This window comes from Temnothorax curvispinosus, unplaced genomic scaffold (genome assembly GCF_003070985.1).
Source record: "Temnothorax curvispinosus isolate PA1 unplaced genomic scaffold, ASM307098v1 QBEX01004747.1, whole genome shotgun sequence".
NCBI lineage: Eukaryota > Metazoa > Arthropoda > Insecta > Hymenoptera > Formicidae > Temnothorax > Temnothorax curvispinosus.
Genome location: NW_020214527.1, coordinates 393079 through 418588, shown reverse-complemented (window position 1 = coordinate 418588; position 25510 = coordinate 393079). Strand labels below are relative to the sequence as shown.

Here is a 25510-nt window from a genome sequence, read left to right as displayed (position 1 = left end):
GAGAGAGAGAGAGAGAGAGAGAGAGAGAGAGAGAGAGAGAGAGAGAGAGAGAGAGAAAGAAAGACTTAACGCGTCTTAGCGTTCTACACTGCTGCTCTGGCGTGATGGCGTGGTAAGACCTAGAATTTTGCGACTCCCGTTTGACTTGCCGATCCTCTCTGCTTCCCACACAGTGTCCGGGAGTTTCGTCCCTAAAGTTTCCGGGAAAATCAGAGACAGGACGCCCGCGATCATGCCCATGGACCCGAACAGGATGAGCGGCAGCGAAGGCATTATTTGCGCCTGAACGTAAACGAGGATACGTGTAATTAGCGAAACGTTTGAGATGATGTATTTAGTTTATAGAACGCTTTCGCCGAGAAATTTCTCAACAGTGATTGACTGCAAATATGCAGAATATTTTCCGTTCAAAATAAAATATTATAAAATATCATTAATGTCATTTTTATAAAAACTATATGCACGTTTATCAAGTTAAAAATGGGAGTAAATGATATTTTCGAAGAAAATGTTTTCTGTAAGAGCAAAATCTCTTTGAAATGTTGGATTCAATGTAAAATTACAGAGGAATGTCGAATGCAGATCTGGAAAATGTTCGCGCAGCGTTATCGAGGCGTAATTCGGGAAACGCGCGTAATTCGAGAGCGCATCTGTTTATTGCAAACGCGTGTCCGTTGACTCACCAGAAGAGGCGTTTGCGGCGATAAGATTGACCCGACGCGGCCGGTCATGCTGCAAATTCCGAGCAGGGAATGCCGGAGCGTTGTCGGGAACAGCTCCGCCGTGTAGACGTAGACGGTGCCGAACGCCATGGTGATACACAGCTTTCCGGCCATGTATAAAAGTAAAGGCCCGTAACTCCAGGCTCCTGCGGAACAGAGCGGCGATAAATCACCGGGATCGCGCGCGCCCTGGCATAGCGGCCCATTATAACCGACATAATTACGCGAACAACACGGTCGCGACTAAGCCGAACGACGCCGCCGGCGCACGTAGCGTCGTCTCAACGGCGCTTTTTGCCCCCCTCGGATCCGGATTACACACGTAATATGCAACGCGGCGCGTCACACATTCGCAGCTTATATTATATTTTCGCGCGATTATAACTCATATCCGTCCCCGCGCGCGCGCGCTCGCGTTCGCGATTAAACTTCGCGATTCCAACGAGGACACGTGTAAATATGAGTAAAACGTATATCGCGAAAAAGAAGATAAAAAGAGATTCTAATAGCTCCAAATGCACGCCCTTTCGTTTCTCACATAAGATATAATCTTAGAAGTAATTGGAAAAGAGCGGAGCAAAAATGTGATAAAAGTATCAACCAAGTTCTTTGAAACGTGACACTAAACATTTATATTCATTCACGACGATGCCAGGATGTGTAGCATTAATGAACATGAGCGAAACAGCATTGTTTCAAAAAGGTCTTTTTTTCCTTACCTTGTCGGCATGTTACGCGTCTACCCTCTTTTGCTCGAAAATGAATGGGATAAGCATTTAAATAGCTCGATGATGAAAGAAAATACGCGGTAGAGCGAGGCGCATGTCGACGGCATTAATGTTTCAAAAAATATCCCGAAATTCTCTCTCCTCGTAAAAATTTCTCTAGCGTAAACTCGATTCAACGGCTTTTCATAAGCGACCCACGAAACGAGGATCCATCCTTGTCTGAGAAACCTTCTCTTTTTTTTTTCTTATCCCTTTACCTGTCGGTACGAACTGGATTGCGAGGCAGAACGCCCCGCTCAGCAGGAACGCGCCTGAGAGCGTTGGTTTACGGCCAATGCGATCGGTCAGCACCCAGGCGAGGCAATACGCCGGTATCTCGACCACCGCGACGAGCACGAAATTGATGTACTTATCCCCGGCGAACGCCACGGAATTCAACGACAATCCGTAATAAACGAACGTGTTCGTGAGCCAGCAGAACGAGCAGACCAACAGTCGAATGAGTATCACTGAGCTATGTAGAACTTGCACGATCGGTTTCCTCTCGTCCGATATCACTAGCTCGCTTTTCTGAAAGATCGTATCAGTCTCATGGTCGTGTGCGGCATCGTATATGCAAATCAGTGTTTTATACCGGCATTTACAGAGTAATGCAAAAGTTGTTTGACTGCACTGGAAATTACGAGCGATATAGTTCCCAGCAAACACCAAGTAACTTGAGTAACTCAACAATGTTGAGTAGGAAATTGTAACTTGCGTGTATAAGTCTGTTACTTAGTGTTTACTGGGTTGTATTTTAGACAACAGTAAGCAAATTTGCAGATGAGATATTTTCAATATCGTAATTGGGCGCATGTGCGTCTGCGATAAGAGAAAGAGATAGATGACGTACCGTTTCGTCCTTAGGTACACTTAACTCCTTGAACGAATTGATGGCCTCGTCCGTTACTTGCAGGCCGTTCATTCGAGCTATTTTACGATATATTTTCTCTACTTCGTCGTGTTTACCCTTTGACAGTAGCCACCTTGAAAATGGCATCATATGTTGTGCAAACAGTTATTCCGCAGATAAAAGAATGAAAAGAATTCTACTGTATATAAATATTAATTAATAAATTCCGTTCAATCGTTTACTGTAAAAAAATTGCATTGAAATGGTAAACGATTCCAGCTAATCTTTCAGATCTTTTAATGCATTTAAGCTAATGGCTTTAGTTATTTTTAATTACTTTCAACTGAATTCGCAATAAATATTGATTGCTCACGTAATCCAATAAATTGCAGATAACATTCGTCGATTTCAAATCTTGCTGATCGATCAAAAGTCATGTCCCAGCGATACGTGAGTGTTCATTAAGTTTAAAAAGGATTACCTAACTGATTCTGGAATGAACAGAGGCAGGAGAATGGCTAGCAATCCCGGCCCGTATATCACTCTAAGAAGCGTTCGCCAAGATCTTAGCCAACTCGCGATCAATCCCAGGAAGATCTCACCCATGGCGAACATGCAGCAGATGATGGTGCTCCCGAAGACTCTGTTTTTCACTCCCACCGTCTCCATTCCTGAGAGCAAAAAAATATGTAAATTATTACCGAACGTGTATAATCACGCGTAAATTACATTAGAAAGAAACGTGAAGCTAATAAACATATCTTATATAATACATGATTTCTATATAATATGCAATTTATCGGTAATCACTAATACAAAAGTGAATGTAGAGAAACATATACGTATTCGACCCAAGTGCGTCGGTGATTTGAAAATGTCGCAACATACAAGATTGTTATATACTTAAAAATAATTTCGGAACTCTTGACATCGTCTACAAAAAACTTATCGATCAATAAATTTTGATAAAAGACGCCAATGCGATAGGTATTACCGATAAATCAACTATCGATTTAAAAAAAGTGCATTTTATTAACTTTCCGAACTGTTTCGAGTCGTATTACGCGAAATACAATATGTTTTTCCTGTCCATTCATTTTCCGCGAGTATAACCTCGAGGAATTTTCGAGTGAAAGCTTATTATCTATCGCAAGGCTCGTTAGTTTTACATTTCCCGGGAATGTTTTGTCAGAATATATTTTCATAGAAATCTAAATGCGTGTCGCATAAAGCTGCAATTATAATTTTAATAAACGACTAAATAAACACGTGGTAAATCCAGAATAAATTACTCGAAAATATCTGCGTTACGCGTGTCGCGTATTTGCATTCCAAACGCGGAGTAAAGAGCATTGCATCGAGAATTCGCTCCGACGCCGCGCGCCGCTCCGCCCGCAAACACTCGTAATAGGGCAGGAACGACATAACGCTTACAGGTGTCGCATATTTTTTGCTTTTCCCCCCCGCGTGCATATTTATTGTTCCGTTATTAACGCACCTAGAATAAATCCCGCGCTGTAAATTCCCGCCGCCATGGTGGCATCGAGGAATTCGAATGCGAGAAACATCCAATAATTCACGGAGAAGGAATGTATCAAGCCGCTGACTCCAGACAGAAACGTCGACAGCGTCAAAAAGGTTCGTCTCCCGTACCTGGAAAATAAAAAAGAATGAACGCGCGGATGTGCCGTCTCCCGTTGTTCGCGGCAAAGCGCATTTCTGCCGTGCCGCAATGCGAAATTCCTCGCGATACCGCGCGATACGCCGCGCTTTCTTATTGAGGGTCTGTGAAATCGAGCTGCAGAAACATTGTTACAGACCATTCGTACAATTTTTGCATTACGTAAAGAACTATGCGTATCTTTTCAACTAAGAATTTTAATCTCGTAACCGACGTAACCGGATTGCGATTTATCGCCGGGTACGTAAAGGACGTACAACAGAAACAGTTACGCTGTATCCATGCAGCTGTATCCATACGAGCGTGTCTAACGCGCTCGCAAGGAAAAAGATGTAAAAATAACTATAATGAATTTTTAGACTTTCTAGCCGAGTTGTTATTACGAGGAAAAATAGCTTGTAGGGAAATAATAGCTTTGGAAAAAATAGCTTAGAATTTATCGTGAATTTATCGCTAATTTTCTATAAATATAATCTTAAATTTTATTACGTAATCTAGTTAATTCTTAAATTAGCTGATGTATCGTACGACATAATTTAGATTTATATTTTTCTCCTTGGCAGCACGAAGATATAAATAAAAATGAAAACGCGCGCCGGCATCCGTGCCATCCGCGACGAATGTTGTGAAACATTTTGTACGAAGTTAATTAATTAAAGCCCCAGGGATATTGCGCTGATCTCTCACCTGTCAGATATGTATCCGGCGAACATCAAGCCGACGAATTGACCGGTATTCTGTATCGTGCCCACCAACGTGAGTTTCCATCGATTGGCGTCGCAGGTGAATCCCCACTGCATCGAGATAAGCGGCGGAAAAGGAAAGAGAAAATAAATCTCGGCCGCTAAATCTCGGCGGATAGAAAATACGCGCGCTGATCACCGCGAGAGCCACATTACCTCGTTGAGTATCGTACGCTCGTCCGGATCGTAAATCCAAGAATCGCAGTCGCGAGTGACGTTGGTGAATGACGCTTCCGTACATGTACCCGAACGATCATCTCGCACCGTGTAACGCGTGCAACCGGAAATGGCCCCGTTTTCGGTTTTCGGGGCGGAAGCGTTGATCCACAGCGGGTCGAACGTCGCGTTCCCCGCGTGCTCGCATTCCGGCACTAAACATCTGCGTTATAAACGCAGTTGCTTTTTTCCTTCCTTAATTCTCTAACTCTAACCACGGCTGGCTTCAAGTTTCGATACCGTGTCTCGCAAATACGTTTGAATTACGTATCTTGACTGCGTGTGCATAGGTGAAAGTTCAAACAGCGAAGGATACATATATGCGTACCTGTATTTAACCTCGCCCGCGGTAAATATATAAGCAAGCGTAAATCCTGCCGACAGCATCAACGGTATGCTAATAAATGCGAACATCGCCATCTGGTACAATCCAAATTTTTCCACATCGCTCCCCGTTGATGGACCTTTCGCAGCTCCTGCGAAAAATGTACAGAGATTCGGCTGTATGATCCACGCTCCTCGATTAACCCTACGTAGTCACACCGGGTCAATTTGACCCGAGCCTCAACTTTGCTCGTAAATATCTTGCGCGTAACTTGAAAATTGGCGAGCATGACGCCCTCTAGCTGTAGTTAAAAAAAATTTTTTTTTAAGCAAATTCTTCGCGAATTTTTTTTATATGTTAAAAATTTCTGAGGCCCTTTTTTTTTATAACAATCAATTTAGCAATATCGCAAGTGCATTCGAGAATTTTTTCAACACGATCGGTGGATAAATGGTCAAATGGCGAACGGTCAAAGTTCGTCTTCGGTCAAAATGACCCAGTGTGACTTCCTTGTTTGAAAAAATAGGTGTGACTACGGAGGGTTAAGAAATCATAACAAGAAAAATTATATTTCGTCATTATGTTAAATCGCATTATTTCAAAATATTAAACCAACCAAAAAGTATATCTATCTATACAAGCTGAAAACGAATAAGTGAAGATTCAGTTGTATAATCTGCGTGTTTCAATTAAGGGATCATAACAGGAAAATCCACATTATATGTCATTATGTTAAATCACATTATTTTGAAATAATTAAATTAATCAAAAATATCTATTTATCATATTAAGACTTATGAAAACACGCCACGAAAAAATTCCGCCAATTTGTGTCGTTCCTTATGATATGTAAAATGAGTAATTACACGACATACTTAAACATCTAGGAAATGGCAAGTTATGCAATATTGAATAATCGGATATCTAGAGTCTACGTACAATTACAACGTATATAATCTCCGACATCTCTCTTTAACAAGCTGGCGTCCATTGTACGTGTATATACATGTATACTTAGTAATTTAATACTACTGCTAAGCAGTGATACTTAAACAACGCTAACTGGAAGAATAATCCGGCTGGAAATGTAAGCCCACCTTAATCGTCTCTTCAAACGGCTGACTGTGTGCATAAGACTTCGTACAATTTGCCTGTGTTATGCAAGATAGAACCGGGCAACATTTATCACTAATTTGTACAAATGCCTTCGAAATTTAAACAACGAAAAATAAGATATATTTTTCGCATTAAGTCAAAAGTCGTGAGAAAATGTTAGTTAATTCTGTACAGATTAATACTTTATTTCGATCGTTAACTGTATAAATAAAACTTATGATGTAAAATATCTTTTCAACATTCTAATTAACATGGCTGCTTAATATACAAGTTATTAAATGCTATACCGAGCACAAAAAATGAGCTTTCTTTCATTTCGTCTTAATTTTTTTTTATAAGCCGGAAGATATGTATTTTTTTTTAGACATTTATAATAATTTTACACTTCTCGCACGTGTCTTATTGCAGCGCATTTTTATTGCATGAAATTTTTCTCAGTTCAAAATTATCCTTCCGATAGCAGAGATCGTCTTTGCATTTCCATTCTATGATTACGTCAACGTGCGAGTATCATTCGTACCATTTTCCAGGCCCGGCTGCAACGAGTCAGCCTCGTCCTTTCTCGAACAGCACAGCCGCATACTGTCGTCCTTTACGTCCCGTAAGCTGCAATCATATTCAGAATTTATACCATTTGCCGGGAATCGCCGCCGCGGCGTCGGCCGATCGAAAGTTCAACTTGGCGCTTTATGTTTCAAGTTTCCTGGGAACATCGCGAATGAAAAATGATGCCAGTCGCGCGCGTCGGACTTGGGCGGGCATTACATAAAGAAACGGGATCAGTTCGCCGCGCGAAGGCGGCTACAGAAAGCTTTTCCCCATAAAAAGCTCCGGAAGAGAAAAAGAGAGAGAGAGAGAGAGAGGGAGAAGGAAAGGGAAAGGGAGAGGGAGAGGAAGAGAGAGAGGAACTGCCCTCGGAAACGACTTCTCCGCCGAGCAGCCGGAGCTCTATCCCGGCGGTATATAAACAACGCATGCATATAACGACGATGTTGCAGGTGCTGGGGAGTTAGCGGCCCAGCGGCAAATAACGCAAAAAGTACAGCGCATTAGAATCAGGATTATCAGAGCGTAATAATTATTGAGGAACCGAAAAAGGAAGCGTAAAGCTGTGCGCGATGAGAAGCACTATGTGTTTCACCGCGCGCGGCGATACGACACGGAATGATAAAACACGGATCGGACAATCGCTTTGTGCGGAAGTCTCGTCGGTCCGTTCTCGGCTTTTCAATTTGCGAGAGCAGCGCGCAAATCATTGTATGTGCATGTGTGTATGTGTATAGTGTATATGTATGCGTGTGTGTGTATGCAACGATTACCGTGAAGAGCGTTATCGTTAAAAAAAAGCATCTTTGCAAACATTGAACGCACAATAAATCTGTTTTACAGAGATTTCTGCCGTCAGGTAATTTACGCGTGCGTTTTAATGCGGAAAGTTCGCGGAGGAGCACCTAACGACTCGCACTTTCCCAGCGCTGTTTCCGCGAGAGGCCGTGTTTTTCCGGGAAAAATATACAAAGTATCGTTTAATAAACAGGTAATTTGAAAAATGCCCGGAGAAATTTCGCAAACCCCTTCCCGAAGGCCGCGTGCTGACCTCTCGCAAGCACGCGGTTAACTTCTACGTGGAAGCACGTGGTTTATTGATTTCCCCACGGTACACCGGAAACCGGAAAAACCGCCGCGCGCTCGAAAGAGAAAGAGAGGGATCGAAAAGAAAATCGGAACGCCGGAGCTAAATAAAGTAATCTTCCAATTGTGCCAGATCGCGGTGCTCGAAACAATTGTGCAGTTTATCCCATTGCGTCGCGAGCTACTGCTTCTTTAGCCATGTCGGGGCGGTGAAATGCGCAAAAGGGAGTAACTGCCGGCGCGCGTATTCGGTTTTACGATACCATTCCGATGTCGCATTAAACGCACACCGCTATGCGCTGTGTCTCGTTGAAAGTCTTCGGCCGAAGTTTATCCATTTTCGCGATTTATACGCGCGCGCGAGACAGGCATTGTTTCCGCGAAAACGAGGTTTACGAGGAACTAGACAATGTTAATAAATTAATGGAGCGTGCCTTGATATTCCGATCATTATCCGGGCGAGGTGACTCGGGGAAAGTTTCCGTGAACCAAATGGTCTAAGTTAATCTCGGGGACGTCGAGCAGGTTTACGTTGCCTTTAGAATGCGCGTCGCACGAATGAGAGACGACAGAATGAGAAATACTCTAGTTCCACGATTTTTTCTCTTTATATCCTTTCAGCTCGCGAACGGGGGGTTCTCCCGCGTAATAATCGAGCCGTCACGTGATTTCGTACGGATTCTAAATACGATATCGCGATAATGGATTCTAAATATCCGGAGATGCGGAGTACTTGAATTGTAGAAATGTGGTGCAAGAACGGTTTTATTTACACAATGATATTATGTCTTATCAGCATAAATAATAAGCATAATCATATAATATATATGTAGGGTACAGAGGAAAAACAATCAAAATCCATTTTTTTTTTCGAAATTGATCTGATCATACGATCTTGTGGCATTTTCAAAGAACTTTCAAAAATTTCTGATTTGTCAAGAACAGTTACAATTCATTGGAAATAAGGCTGAACGATGTACCGTACTGGGAGATAATGTCTTAAAACTTAGAATTGCGTTTTTCTCGAAATTACTCCGGATGGACATTGATCGTTTTATAATAATATTGTATAATTATAAATAATTATATAAATACTAAAATTATATATATAACTTAAAATCATCATTTAAAATCGAAAATCTAATTTTTATTAAATTACATTACACGAGCTCCGGCACACTTATTCTAAAACTTAAATGTTACACAATACAAGCTAATATTCTTTCAATAATCGCTTTTATAATTGAAAATTGCTCGTAATTGTTTGGAAAATTTTTATTTGTCACGATAACATTAATAAGAATAACTATCGGCAAGAACTATCAGGAACATATATATCATTCTATTTCAACTTTTTCTCTTTCATACTTGTAGAGGTCAATATTTTCGTATGTGCGCATACAGTTATCACAACAGCACCGATGTATTTACGTACAAAGTACATACTTTGGTGTATTGTAGCCGATAAACGATGGCGACTATATCAGTAAATTACACCATGTACGTTTTTCCTCCTCGCGTATCGCGTGCACTCGCGAAAGGACTTACGAAGTCGACGTGCACGATCCTCGCTTTTATCTCGCGGTCCAGGAGCGAGAGAACGTTTTCCGCGCGCGCGTATCCTTGTGTCTCTCTCTCTCCGGGCCTTATCTACATATTCTATTACCTTAAAACGGAGCGCTCAAGCTCCGACGTCCGTCACGAGTATATACGGGCGTACGGTCTTCTAAACGTCGTAAAACCCGTCTCCGCGCGCGCGAGACACGAGTTGCATGGTGCACTTTTTTGCTCGTCCACACGGACGATCGGTGATAAGCGAATTAATGAATCGCCGCCGCCATCCCCGCTGCCGCTGTAACCATGCACCAGACACCCGCGCACCTGCTTGCTTCTGTCTTGCAAAGACAGCAAGTACTGTCTCCTCGAAGGTAAACGCATTCTGCGATGGTGGCCACATAATGTTTGGGCGAGTGGGGGACGACTAAACAATCGGTGGGGGAATAACGATTTATCTTAAAGTTACGAAGAAACGAGCGCGTAGACTATTAATGGATGTATCGCCGAACGATCCCTAATACATGAAAGTCGCCGGAAAGTCGCCGGAGAGCACTTTCAAAGTGCGTGCGGATTCTAGCAGCGGGAAAACACGACCTGGCGCGCATTAATATTAATATCGTGTAAATATATTAATATACGAAGACGTCGAGTCCTACGTCATCTGAGAAATATCAGGAACAGTTCCAAGCACAGCAATTTCATTTTATATAAATATAAAGTATCTTCTACATGGAAGGTATTCGAAGTTTCTAAATCGAGAAACGGCAGATACTCGCTCATTAATGAATACTTAAATGTTGCCGTTGCTCCAATTTACGCTGCGTTTTTTTTTCGTTCAGAGTACGGTCGATAAATCATGATGTGTTTATCAATGTGTATTTTGTAAATACTGAAAGCAACTGTAATTCCATCGCAAGTTTAATACACGAAGATATCGAGACTTACCTACATCGTCAAAAACAGTTCCAAGCAATTTCATTTTATATAAAGCACCTTCTACATGGGAGGTGTTTGAAATTCCTAAATTTCCTAAATTAGTAATCCTGTTGTTCGATATGTCAACAATTTAATTTGTATTTTTATGTGACGCGCAAAATACTCTCGTATTCGATCATTCGTGCTGCATTTAATTTCGACATACGCGCTGTATAATATGTACCCAATACTCGTGCACTAATTAACGTGGAATGGAGATCCATATGGGAATAGGATCAAAGTCGGGAAGGATATTTTCATAGAAAGGGTTTTTGGGCGTTACCAAGTATATTGAAAGGTTCTGGAGAAATATCGTATATATGTAACTGGTTTCAACTAGCTGATTCCGGCTTACGTCGCCTCTCTCGCGTACGCAATAATGCGGTTTTGCTACATCGTGTGGAAGCGAGTGTAAAAAAAATCAAAACTGCAATAAATATAATCTGTGATCATCCGTGACTTTTCATGAACTGTTTGCAATTAATTCACAAATGTCTGTCGTATCTATTAACATCAGCATTGTTTTAACAATCGGGCGATGCTGTACAAGTGATATTTTTACGTGTTTTTTTCCATCTGTTAAGTCAAGCTAAATTTATTTCTACAGAAACAATAAAGGCATTAAACACAAAATAAACACGAACGATTTATGTGTTAACGATATCTAACCTATATCCTATTTAGATAATTTATCACAATGTATATTTAATCGTGAAATCCGGTTGCGATATTTTATATGTGTGATAGATTTTTACAAAAGATTTCGCACACAAACAATAAGAGAGCTAACACAGTTGTCATGATATAATATTTTATAAGATATAACCGCAGACGTCACACCTTTCGCAGAAAATAAGACAATTTTTTTCTCAAATCACGCTTCGAATCTTTGATACGTTATCATATGTCATTATAGATAAATTTTCATTAGATTTTATTTTATTATAAATAAATAACGATATTAATATAGTTACATAGCGTAAGTTACATAGCGTAATCGAGATTAAAACTATGAGAAATTAATAATTATCAAAATAATCTCAAATATCTCGAATTGTTTCAACTACAAGAAAGATTTGCATTCATTAAAAATTATTTTTAAATAATGATTAAATCATTCCTAAATTCGAAATAAATTTTTAACAGTATCCAAATGTGAAAACAGTCTCTTAAATGGAATCAGTATCTTATCACTGAGAAGCAATGAAAAATATTGCAACAGTTATAAGCACTGCGTTCAATGAGATTTCACTGGAGAGAATCAGTTAGTGGTGGATTATTCCAATCAATGATATTAGAGTGCTGAAAACAGTGTCTATGAACAGCAAGCTTAAAAGCAAAAAGAATAATGATTCAGAACTTGAATATCATAGTTGAATACAATTTTTATCCCACAGATACGAAGATTTTTATCCAGAAATAATCTAAAACTTAAAAAACTTTAAAAGTTACATTTTGCTATTATATGCGGTTACCAGTGAATTATCTTACTTCTACTGGCCACAATCAGTAAGATGTAAGACGGAAGAGCAAAGGAATGCGAATATTCGTATTGAAAATAAGTAAAATACTCACTAATCCTTATCTGTGTAATATCAGTTACTGTTTTAATCAGCAAAATTTTCATTCGTTTTAAGAGAGTACGTGGCTCTCATTAAATTATCCATAAAATGTAAAGATATTTTTCATTACCGCATTTATCACGCAGATAAATGATATGTGATATCATTTGTCGTAACGTTATTAATGATATTTGGAATATTTATAATTGATTTATATCGAAATATAAAATTAAGATTTAATACTATATTATACTGAAGTACATGTGATAAACTTTAACGGAACCCCAATCGCGACGAGATAATTATGTCCTATTATCCTACTGTTAATTATCTAATTGATAATTTAACTTGATAAAAACTTTAATTACTTAATTGATATTTAAGATAGTAAAAATATCGTTTCTCTCATATCAGAAATTGTCATTAAATGATACGCCCGATTTGAAATTAAATTGCTATTGCCAGCGCGAAAATGGATTACAACTCGTGCCATTACATATAAACAGTTTTTTGTGTTTATATTTTCATGTCTCACATGTACTTTTTTGTATTATTTTATTGGAATTACGCTTCTTTTCGTTCCTCGTGCAAGGCTTTCTTGAGCAGTCGAAAGTCTTTTTGCTTACGACGACAAATTAGTTTCCGAATTCCAAAGTTTCCATTTACACGCCGTTTTTGAATCGAAACAGAATGAATCATATTCGATTGCTTCTTCGTGACTACTCGTGAAAGTTCTAGTATTTGCAGATTCCTGTTTAGGTAAATAAGATAACAAAATAGCTGCAGGTGATATTGGGTAAAAGCGATCGACTATGCAAACTCGATACGACGGTGTCACTATCCAATGGCAAACAAGACGTTTTGCTGGGGGACTCATCTCATATTGTGCTGCACTTTGCGCAAACGCCTCCTACGGAAATATTGTAAGCACGCTGTGACGTGTGCTTACAAAACGAACACGCGCAAACACGTGGAAAAATTTTAAAGGGGGATTTATTATGTGAGAGACTATATTGCTCTTAAGGACGATTTACGAGCAACGTTAAAAAGACAATTTCTTCACACAATATCTTCATACTTAGTCTGCATCTTCTTCCTATTTTCTTCTCTTTAAAGCAATAGGATTAGTTCTTATCGCGCACAGACAAGAATTTTTGCCAATTAACTTAATTATATGTATATCAAATAGTATCACTGATTTATGATTTCGTTACTATGACTGTAACACGATTATACAACAAGAATTAGTCGCGAATTATAAGATAATAAAACGCGAAAGAAATTAGATTATGTAAACTGTTCATCAGTTAAATTATATTTCCATATATTTCGCTTCATATGTGAAGGAACAATAGAATTCATCCGCAATTGTGAATATTCTTTTGATCTGGACGTGTAAGAGCGACTGCAATACGCACATCGGTAATAAATAAAAGTATGACGAGAACCGAATGAAATGAAGCTCCAAGTGTGACCTCAGTCCGAATCGATGTTAGTGGTTCATCATGCGAGACTTGAACTGGTTACCGAACCTTGATCGCTATAGATGATGTAACGTGACAATGAACTGCGAGAGAAAACATACGTGATGGGTTTAATGAAAAGGCGAAACAAAGTACGAATACTAATCGCGAAAATACCACGTACACGCTGCAGAAAGTGTTATAATAAATGATTTATCGCAATCAAACTTTGTACATCTCATGACGAAATCAGTATCTCTTCGTCAACAAAAGTCTCGGAAGATTATCGTCACTTATCATATAATTTTCCATTTTCAATACTTTCAAAATTATTTTAAATATATATTGTTTTAATAAAGTATTTAAATAAAGTCTGAAAATTAAATAACAAATCTATATCATCTATTTTCTGTTATTCGTTAATTTATGAAAAATTATTTGTTTTTAGATATTTTTAACGTAAAAGATATCGACAACGCTTCGAAATTTTTGTTAAAAATTTATAAATTTACGAAATCTTTTGTAATTTCTAAACTGCTCAAGAAATTTCATCAATAAAGCTTCACACACTAAAGTCTTGCGCGACACTCTGTATAACGCTTTGCATATACTAATACACATAAGTATTGACCTAGACATTATCTTAACGACGCGCAACTCAGTTCTGAACTTGGTTCGGCGTGTACTTGCTGCTCTGCGCGTTTGAATATTTAACTTGCATTTTATGCAAAACTAACATACACCGGCGTTAATGGCTATAACTGTATGTAACGAGTTTATGAATATATTGATAAGAACGAGATTGTTAATCGCTTTGTATACACGAGGAAGCGGATTTCAAATTTATAATTGTCGCCTCTTTATGTTACAATAATACGGTATCATCGAGCGTGCGTTAACACGGCCGGGTGTGTTTTTCGCATCCGGCAAAATTGGTCTGATATTTTTAACTTTGTAAAATTACGCTGGGAAAATGCCGACGTAATAATTGGCGCTCAACCGGTCAATTTAATGATATGTTTATTCGTTTACGTTTCAACGCACGGCAGTTCGATGCCCCTCTTTGATATTTTTACGCAGCAACGCACTGTTCCGCATCTGTTCGTATCGCCGTATAAAGTTACAATCCCGTTAAATATGTTAAATTTAGAAATTGGCCCAAGCACTCCACGTACGCACGTACTTTGAAAGTATACGCGGCTTTTTAAATTTGATTTAATGTATTTAAACAAAGATAGATTTACATACATCGTCAGCGCTTCAGTTTCTTTACACAATAACTTACGAAATTGTGTGTGGGTGTGTGATCAAATATAGCACACAACAATTATCTACGACTGACTGATTCGAAACAAGCGATGAAAAACAACGAATTTCATTTCATTAGCATAATACATAAACAAACAAATATCACAAATTTTCAAAAGAAATTCATAACAATGGTACGATTTTATCAGTTTTATAAATTACTGTATATTATAAATTGTTCTTGAAGTAACATTCTAAAATTATAAAATATAAAATATTAAAATATTAAAACACTGATATAATAAGCAAGCTGTTCCGCTTTTATAAATTAACACATATTTGACTACGACAATTGATGTGATAATATTATTATACAAATAATAATTATGATAGAATGATATGATAGAAGTATCCAGAAGAGATCTAAACTTGTCGTCAACCGAAGACAGTTAACTTATCGAATAAAATAATAATAAAAAAAACAAAGTTGAACAAGGCAATAATCTCTAATACAAGTAAGCCGTAATCATGCTCGTCAAATATCTAATCAATGCCGCTAGCTCCATATCTTATAAATTCTTCATTTTAATCATATGTAGGTCGCCACTACTTCTATTCATGCTCCTACTATATCGTTTAACTAATTAAAACAATATTAATTTAACTAAACCAGTGGAGTTAAAATAATACTGTTTTATGTTAAAATAATAAATTTCGACACACACGGTAGTTAAAAATAACAAAATGTCATTTAACTCAAGGTACTGTTTAAAATTTTATCCTTTAATATTTAACAAATCATCTTTTGCCGGCAAAGTCCAACGAGCGACTGGATGAAATCCTTTTAATGAAAGCTTCACAGAGGCACGAAGGATCGAGCGATATCTCACGGAAAATACTCACCTTCCAAAGCCCATGGTGGCACCGTATCGCGACATGAACCGCCCGATCGCAATCTCTCACTAACTCGCGTGCTAAAATCGCGGGAGCTCGCAAGAAAAAAAGCGCTGGCGTGCGAAAGAAAAAGGAAAGAGAAGACCGTCTCGTCGCGAAGCTGCGACTTTGTTCTGCAACCGCGTGTCGCGAGCGTGCAAATACTTGGAAACTTCTCGCTGGCCCGTGCTTAATCACACATGATAAAAAAGGCTGGTGCCATAGGGATGAGCTGAAGTAGGAGGCGGCGGCGGATAAGATGTGGGCGGATGTGGACGACGACGACGACGACGACAATGATGACGAAAGTTGAGGCGCTAACGCCGTCTTCAGCAGCGGAATATGTTTTTTCCCGCCGTCTCCCTTATCTACCTCATTATCTGAAAGTTAGGTCAACAAACTGCGTACGCGGGATGCAGACGGCACGGCTGCATCAGACTTTTAATCGCGGTCAGACACCGCTTCACGCACTCTCGGGAGGGTACGCACGCCGCACCTCTCGTAACACATCCGTCGCGTTAACTATTAAACGATTGCAGGCGAATTTGAGACTCGCTGTTCACGCGGCACTTCCACGCCATTCGCCGCCCACGTGACAAATTATCGGAAAATAACACGAACTTCACTTGACGACCGTTTGACAAGGATCTGTGAATCACACAGCACGTTGTTCTCCTCGTCTCGAAACTCCGACGCGAATCGAACAAAGCTCCGGCCACGTGACTCACGACGGAACGTTTGCGCGATTACATCTGTCATGATTTAATTGATCTTCGAGTGTGTTATCAAAGTGTTTGACATAAAATCGCGTGTTTTTATTGATTAGAAGCTAAAATCGAAACAGAATTTTAGATTCTACAACCCTGATGAGCCGAGCGCACGTTATTGCGGAATACAATATTATTTGCAATTCATTAACTCGCTACGGTTGTTTTCAGCGAGAAGCCAATTTCGCGAAGCAAATCATAGATGCGTAAAAATAATGATCTTTTTTTTTGCGACCGAAATTAAACGGTTACATTTTTCATTTGCATTTATACGACATGACGTCCGCCATCCGCGTCCCTACGTCCCTACATCTTGAATTTTAACGTAACGCCTGTATCTATTTTGATTAACAATAAGATATAAAAATTTATTCTATGAAATATAATTTTTAATCAAATTTTTATTTAATATAAATCGTTCTACATTTTTGTCAGAAATATATATATTTTTATCATTATGTGTGTGCGTTACATTGTGTGTTGCACACATTGTTTCTCGCTATTTCAAATATAGGTGATAAAACGAGAGTGATGTTATCGATAATTAGTATTGTGTATTCTTCAGTAATTAATATTATACGTTTATTCATATCGCAAAATTTTTTTCTGCGTATTTACCCACGACACTACGACTTATTCGCGTTCAAATAGTTTAACCCCAATTCACTCAACCAATTAAGTTAATTCGCCCATCATATAGTATTAATGTATCTACAGTTAAATAGAATAATATAAATTTAATACGAAAGTATGTACGCGAATATTCTTAAGGACCAACGTGTAGTTTTTTCGTATTATATACCTTCTTTCTCTTTTTCCTATAATTTGCTAAATGTTACTTACAAACACTTATCATTATCTTATCATTATCTCAAGACAAGACGCCGAGTTAAGGAAAATATAGATCATCGTAAGAAAACGACATTAATATCGCGTATTAAGAGATCATAGTTATTCGAAGTGATAATTCTCTTGATTGATATGTTTTAATAATCATTCTAATATTGCAACAAAATAATTACATGCAGCAACGTACTTTTATAAAACTGAATTTTCTTACAATAGTCATAATTTATGACTATTGACTAAAAAATGCTCGAAAATAGTTTAAAAAGAAGATAGGATATTTAAAATTATAATCACATTATAATTTCTTCGTAAAAGTATATAAAGTTACAGAACTAAATTTCGTCTTGTCACGTTTTATAAAATAATATCTACTACATTTTTTGTAAATGCTAACAAAAAATGTAATTTGAATCATAAAAACTATTGTTCTATAAATAAAAAGAAAACTAATGTATATAAATATACAAGATATGTCTGTATATGTCACCCTCTTAATTTTTCCTGAAATAGTTCCTTGGAATTTATAATTATAAAACATAAGATAAGAATATTAAAATTATAATTTATTATAATAATAAAATTATAATAAAAATATTATTAACAATATTAAATTAACAATATCAAATTTCAAGAACTGCGTGTACTTCAGGTCTCGTAAATTCTCGTTAAGGGGATGCTGGAGCCGTAGCCGAACTCGATCGGCGTCGGTAAAGAAGACCGGCGAACTATATCTGTCCTTGTATAGACAAAGATATAGACAAGGATAGCACGCTACATTGCACGCACACATACGCACGATGCACACCGACATTATACTTTTATATTACGCTTCCAAATCTTGATTTGGAGGGTTTATCGATGTTTTTCTTGTTGTGCAATTCGGGGGAACTTGTTTTCGCGTTCGTACCAATGGTATATCTCTTATATGAAATACATCTTGTGACGAGCTGACAGCTCGCCGCAACTCGAGACGCCATATTGGGATAAGAGTAGGATAAGGAAATCTGTACTTCCGTAATTTTTTCTCGTTTTCTATATAAAATCGGAGTTTCCCCGAATCATTAATGTATGTACTGCAATTCTGGAGAAGGATTTTTAATTCTGTCAAATTAATACGACGCTATGTGCCGACAAAAAATGCCGGTAAAACAGACGGCTCCAGCATCCCCTTAAATTCTAAATCTCTTTCAATTCTAATTAAACACATATCTGAAAATAATATCTCGTTAACAAACTATAAGCTTTCATTTTTAACAAAAGCTGTTCGTTCATTTTGTAGACGAATCGATCACATATTTGTGATTTAATCGTCATTTCGTCACAGTTTCTTTCTCGCGGCACGTCTAATTAGGGGGTATTCTATGTTCGTTTCACATTTTTTAATTCTATTTAAATACGTGTCTGAAAATAATCTCTCGGTAAAAGATTACAAAGTTTCCATATTTTTAACGAAAGCGGCTCATCCATTTTGTATTCAAATCGATCGCGTACTTCGTCATCATTTCTCGCTCCACAACCATCTAGATGGTATTCTGTGCGCGCGTCAAATCTCTTAATTCTTAATTCTAGTTAAATAATCTCTCGGTAACAGGTTACAAGCTTTCATTTTTAACGAAAGCTGGTTCATCCATTTTGCATTCAAATTGATCACGTACTTCTGATTTAATCATCGTCATGCGGTTTACTCCCTCGCGGCAAGCATCTAAATAATATTCTATGTACGTTTTCAATCTTGTAATCCTAATTAAACGCGTATCCGAAAATAATCTCTCGTTTAACAGATCACGAGCTTTCACTTTTAACGAAAGCTATTCCCGTCCATTTTGTAGGAAAATCACGTATTTCGGATTTAATCGTCTTCACGGGTTTCTCGCTCACGGCAAACATCTAAATAATATTGTACGTTTTAAATCTTGTAATCCTAATTAAACACGTATCCGAAAATAAACAAAGACGAGCTTTCATTTTTAATGACGGCTGTTCGTCTATTTTCAAGTATTCGAGTCAATTAATTACGTAGGTACTTCGGATTTAATCATCATCACGGTTTCTCCCTCGCGGCAAACGTCTAAATAGTATGTATATATGCTATATACGTTTCAAAAATCTTGTAATTCTAATTAAATAAGTAATCTCTCGTTAACATATATCAACGAGCTTTCATTTTTAACGAGAGCTGCTCGTTTATTTTGTATTCGACCACGTGCTTTCGATTAATAGTCAAAACTCAGACAATTCTCACTTGTGACGTCATAATTCATTTGAATGCACGTTCTTTTTGCATGCTGGCAAGTGAGATTCAACTGAGTTTTTATCCACAATCGAGACCGTGTGCTTTAATGAATCTAAATAGACTCACATTAAAAGGTGAGGCTATTACTACGTTTACGCGAGCGTTACTTCTATAGTATCTTACGATAATTCCTTCGCGTAAACGGGATTTTGTATAGTAACTTACGATAATTTACTCCCCGCGTAAACGAGTGAATTATCGTAAGTTACTACAGAAGTAACGCTCGCGTAAACGTAACATATGAACCTGTATTGTTATGCTTTGTCACCAAAATAGGAAGGACGTTCTCTCGTCCTTATACTAGAGAAAATCGATTTTTCTAGGATTTTCTTGAAACTGTGAATATACACGTTAATTTAGGTGTGCTTCATGCGTGGTATAAATTTAAGTACCTCTTCTGGTATAAAAAATCAAGATACTGAGCCTCAAAGTTTCAACTTTTACTAATGAAAAGGTTTTCCAGGCCAAACGGTAAGAGACACGAGGTTGGCCAAGAGGACCAAAGTTGCTCCTCTCGTCGAGATCTATAAGGAAAAAATGCCAAAACTAAAAAAATTAAATTTAAAAATTTTTTTTTGAAACTTTTAGGCTCAGTATCTTTATTTTTTATACCAGAAGAGGTACTGAAATTTATACCACGCATAAAGCACACCTAAATTAACGTATATTCACAGTTTCAAGAAAATCCTAAGAAAATCGATTTTCTCTAGTATAAGGACGAGAGAACGTCCTTAGTAAAATGACATATATCTTACCTGAATAGAAAATACTCACATAACTGAGTGACCCAGATAACTTGAGTGTAAATGAAAATTGAAAAGCAACTAATAGCCATTTGTCTCCCTTTCAGACGACCCCTTGCGACGGAATTACAAATTATTCTTCCCTCTCCACGCCCCCGATGACGTCGTGTGGACGGAAAAAAAGGAGGAAAAAAAAGAAGAAATATTCTCCCCGTGATTTCGCGCTGACTCCAGCTGACTCGCTACGTCGCTACGGGAAAGCGACGAGGGTAAATAAACATATAAGTACGTGAAGGTATGAAGATATTCGTCAGTCGTCGTTGATTGCCGCGAGTGCCGCGCGCTATCCTGCATCGATATATTCGCGTCTCGTCGCCGCGAGCGATTTTTACAATGCGTACGGACACATACGTACATACGTAACTTGCGAAAGTTGCCCGGGGACACATATTGCTACGCGTGATTATGGGCAAGATAATAACGCGAAGATCCCCCACCGATGACGAGGAGACGACGAAACTGCGGCGGAAGCGACGGAAGAAGGACCTCGACCGGATACACTCCAAGATCCTGCAGGCCAGGCGGAAGCTGGTAGGTCGGCGTCCTCGACTTCTCAGTCCTCCCTCGATCCCGTCTCAAGGAACGTCGAGAAAACCTTCGGGAACGGGAGCGGCCTCGACGCGACCGTAGTCTCAAGGACGAGCGCGAGGACACTTGAACGCGACGCGACGCGACGCGACACTTTTACAGACACGATTATTGCACCACGACGCTTTCTGACTCGCAAACCGATTAGATTTTGCGTGAAAAAAAGCGACCGCGATTATCGGTAATCGCCGCCGCCGCTGCCGGTTTCGAAAAGCGCCGCGCTGGCATGGAGACGCGGTGGCTTCCGCGAATGTTAGGTTAGTGTCAACGTCAGGTGTTTACCAGGCTGCAGTACCGGCCCTCGCGAGCGATCAATCTCTCGGTTTGCGCGGCTTGATCGAGACCATTAACGCGCGTTACACCGTCGGGGAAGTTTATCTAAGACCGTGGCCGAATATAATCTTGTCGAACTCTCGTGATCTGCGAAACTATCTTCCGGGGAGAGAAAAGCGTGTTAAAGCTTTTAGATAAGTTACTGTGTGGACGAAGAAATGTTAGTTTGCACACGAGCTATTTTTAACAAGACGTTATTTTGTGACTGAGATATGTTGGAATTTATTACAGGATAATGTTGTCAAGGGTAACAAGGATGGGCAGAAGAGGCAAGGCCGTGCAAAAATCTGCAACAGACTTCTGCCAGAACCTGTAAGTAACCTTTATCTAATAATCCTTTGGTGTGTTACAATGTTATTTCCATTATTCGTTACGTCTGAACACCTTACACGATTGTTTCAGGCTGCTGGTATATACAGAAATGGCGCAAAGGGTAAAGACATCCAGAGAGGTACTTGCATTGAAACGTTATTTATTGTAACGATGAAATAATGAAATAGCACAAGTGCGTATTAATCTGTTGTAATGTCTCTTGCAGCAGAGACGGTGGAAAATACATTCCATAAAGCCCGGCTAAAGGCAGACGCATTGAAACTTTTTAACGGTGACACTCATGGATCCAAGTAAACGCATTACCACCTATTTAAACTTGATATAGCGTATCGCAAGTGTGTACAATTTGACAATTCTGATATATTTTGTTTTGTAGACGTATAGTAGAAATTCCAACACGTGATAAACCTACTGAACAGTCGCCGAATAAAGATTGTACGGAGAACAGCTTGGAATGGACACTGTGTACTTTGGAGCACAGCCCTGTTTTGATGAAAGAAAGACCAAGGTAAGTTCTTTGTTTTATATCTTCTATCAAGAATGTAATGCTGTACAAGACTTTTATATAAATATAGAGATGTTTTATATAAAGGTTGCACGTATATTAATGTTGCAGTCAAAATCAGAAACCATGTCTTGTCAAAAAGACAGGTGAAGAAAACATTAACATTTCTGAAAACGCAGACTATAACAGAATGAAACAAAATGTCAACAACGAATCGAGACATGGTCAAAAGGAAGACATATGTAAACGAAGACTGTTCCAAAATGATAGAGAGCAATTAGAAACTGCTACTCCAACTATACAGTAAGTAACACAAGTTATTTTGTTAAGTCTAATAAAAAAAACAGTGTATTATAATAAAATATTTATTTCAGACTATTTGATAATATTGATTTTACAAAAGAAAATGAATCTAATGGAAACAAAGCAGAACCGACGTGTTCAAAGAATAGCAAGGATTTATCTCTATTAAGTATCCATAATAAATTCTCCGAATACTCTAAGACAGTCTCTGCCAAAAATTTTGAAAAGGACATTCTACATTACTTAGGTATATTATATATAGAGTAATTATTTATCTTGTTGAGTGATTTATTAATTGTTAACCATTATTTATAATGGGTTTCAGATCCTGTTGAAAGAACAATGAAGAAATTAGGACATGGCTATGCTGATCGTTTTCGTCAACAACTTTTGCGCGATAAGAATAGACAAGAATTGGAAAATGTGGAACCTACATACTCCGTGGAATATCAAGCTTGTACATCCTCGAACATTTCGCAATTTTCACCTGTTGAATTCGAAGTTCCTAAGTGTAGCAAAAATCATACCACTGCAGTTCGTCTTCAAGAAGGTTCGTCTTCTCAGAAAAATTCCAGTTTAACGCGAAATACCGAACTTGAAAAAGGTGATGGCATAAGGCGTTATAATTCTACATCTTGCGAGAAAAATTGCGAGAATAACAATACTCAACGTAAAAGTAAACGACATGATATAGTTAATTTTTCGATTAACATTCCTGGTTATTCACAATGCGGTGATAACTCGAAACTCTTAGCACCTTCGATATTTTTAAGTGATGCCGTAACAACAAAGAGACTTTCTTCTAAAGATTTCCGTGAAAAATTACCGATTGCCATTTGTGACAATTCTGCACCAAAGAATGTATCTCAAAAATGTAACAACAGAACAGCAAATATGTGTAATGTGAAGAATGTTAAACGAGTACCTACCATTCTTCGCCGATATAGCAACATTACCAATAATAAGCTCGATTATTCTGTACAGATAACTGGCGATTATGTGGAAGGCTTACATAAGAAATGTGAAACTAACTTATTCAATAGAAATCCAAGCAACAGTATTGAAAGTGAATTATATGAAACTACATCTCCAAGTGTGTTGAAAAATCTTAAATCTAGTACAACAAACGCGATATTTGATCAAACAAAAATACTGGAGCCTCAAATTGGATCGATGAAAATAAAGGACTCGCAAGAGTCCCAAGTTGAAGAGTTTGATATAAATATGTATCCCAAGGAGCATAACGAAAGAAACGGATCTTACCGACACGATGGCTCTTTCTATCCGCGAACTTTGGAAACTTCACGTAATACAAATGTATATTCCGAAAAATTGCCTCAACAAGAACAAATCTCACCAGATATGAGGAAACATTGTTTTCATTCAAATAATTATCGTCCGACTAACTATCTTCAAGGCGCAAGTTCTTCTAATTCCAATATAGAGTCAACAAAAGAGATCCTTCAACGGACCAAGTTACATGTGTATGAGAGCAACAAGCAACCGTTTTTCAGAGAAAATACACGTAATCAGACTCGAAATATCCTTTTCAATAACGTAACGATAGCGACGCCAATATTAAACTTGTCCCAAGATATTCAAACCGAAAAAAGATCTACATGTCGAAATATGTTTGATAAAACAAACATAGAGCGCGCCAAGAATCAAGTTAATCAAAATGCGTGTCATTGCAACGAACAGTATGTTTATTTCGATTCTGCCAATTGTCCACGTAAGGAACAAGCGCATTATTTTAAAGAAACTACTCGACCTGAAAGTTTATGCGATACCAGAGGCTATAATAATAACATAGATAATTACGTTAATTTATCTAGCACTATGCGAAATGTACCGTTGGTATCACTGAAGCAAAATAATAATTTACACGCTGTTCCGAAAGCGATCGACAATCAGCATCGCGCAATGTTACTGCAAAATGTCACTCAACCTGTAAAATATTTTGCTGTGAAAAGCGGCTCGGATATGCAAAGAATACCCGTGTATATAAATGACAGAAGTGTTAAGGTTGCGGAAAATATTCCGTTAAAGGTAATAGCTGTAATGGATCCAAGTGCTCAAACAAAAGCGTTTCCGCAAGAAATTGCAACGCAAGTAATACCGTTGCAAACGGATAGTTTGCAATTTAGAGATCTTGCAACACGTGAGATAAGCGATCAATCTTTCGTAAAGCGTTTGGATTCTGTAAATGCGATACTGTTTAATCCGGATTCACAGTCCAATATCTGGTACGCTTCGAATTTGTAATGGATACACGATTACAGGTACATCACGTTACACACATATAGTTGATCGTAGCGACACAGCACATCGATCATATTTCTTGCGGGAAATATTATAGTTGCGAGAAATGCGCGTGCTTTTCCTTTCCAAACTTACAAACAATTGTTATTAAGATAAAAATTTTAAGTCTGCCTAGAAAAAGACAGTTATGTTTACTTATTCTATAATCTATATTTTTGTGGAAAGATAGGAACCTCTCAGAAGGTAATATATTTTCACAAATGCCTTGCGATATACTTGTTGGTATAATTGATATACACTCACACACACATATAATATGCGTGTTTTTTCCTTATTTATCTTTCTACAAGTGTGAACGACAACACACTTCTAGCAGCAGGTATTTCCTTAACGAATAGTAATGAATATTTGATTTGGTATGGAAAATGAAAGTACAAAACTGCCTGTGATAGTTGGAACATATATGTATATATTATTATGTTACCGTTAAGTCATAATTCTTGGACATCAAATGTTTAACATAGGAGAAATTCATTTTTCGTCAATCTCACAGCAATATCGATACATATATTAGTGAATTTTCTGAATAAGTGTGATAAAGGCTTGTAAATAAATGTCGCAGAACGCAAAGTGTATACGGCAGCAAGATGGCTTGCTAATAAATCCCTAAAGGTTATTCTA

At 38.1% G+C, this 25510-nt stretch overlaps 2 protein-coding genes across 7 annotated transcripts in view; one reads left to right on the top strand and one right to left on the bottom strand.

The window, feature by feature from the left end:
• Positions 1-20929, bottom strand: part of LOC112453888 (solute carrier family 22 member 21-like) — a 23746-nt gene extending 2817 nt beyond the window's left edge. For 2 of the 5 annotated variants that reach the window (XM_025014896.1, XM_025014897.1), the window contains exons 1-11: positions 15764-16465; positions 6944-7029; positions 5311-5458; positions 4923-5145; positions 4711-4817; positions 3841-3995; positions 2824-3013; positions 2343-2475; positions 1708-2020; positions 684-868; positions 57-282 (exon numbers count right to left, since the gene is read on the bottom strand). In XM_025014896.1, coding sequence (XP_024870664.1) covers positions 76-282; positions 684-868; positions 1708-2020; positions 2343-2475; positions 2824-3013; positions 3841-3995; positions 4711-4817; positions 4923-5145; positions 5311-5458; positions 6944-7029; positions 15764-15798 — 1782 coding nt within the window. In that variant the 5' untranslated portion in view covers positions 15799-16465 and the 3' untranslated portion in view covers positions 57-75. Of the gene's footprint in view, positions 1-6; positions 283-683; positions 869-1707; positions 2021-2342; positions 2476-2823; positions 3014-3840; positions 3996-4710; positions 4818-4922; positions 5146-5310; positions 5459-6943; positions 7030-9501; positions 9653-9721; positions 9992-15763; positions 16466-20860 lie in introns of those variants that run through there. The other 3 variants (XM_025014899.1, XM_025014898.1, XM_025014900.1) reach the window with 3 other exon arrangements.
• LOC112453887 lies at positions 20459-25510 on the top strand. 2 transcript variants are annotated; one of them, XM_025014895.1, is made up of 9 exons: positions 20459-21036; positions 21658-21738; positions 21829-21877; positions 21965-22049; positions 22136-22267; positions 22376-22567; positions 22639-22814; positions 22893-23117; positions 23552-23680. In XM_025014895.1, the coding sequence occupies exons 1-9, from the start codon at positions 20911-20913 to the stop codon at positions 23581-23583; spliced, it is 1098 nt and encodes a 365-aa protein (XP_024870663.1). In that variant the 5' UTR covers positions 20459-20910; the 3' UTR covers positions 23584-23680. The 2 variants fall into 2 exon arrangements, with proteins under 2 accessions (XP_024870663.1, XP_024870662.1); XM_025014894.1 differs by having other exon boundaries at positions 20461-21036; positions 22893-25510.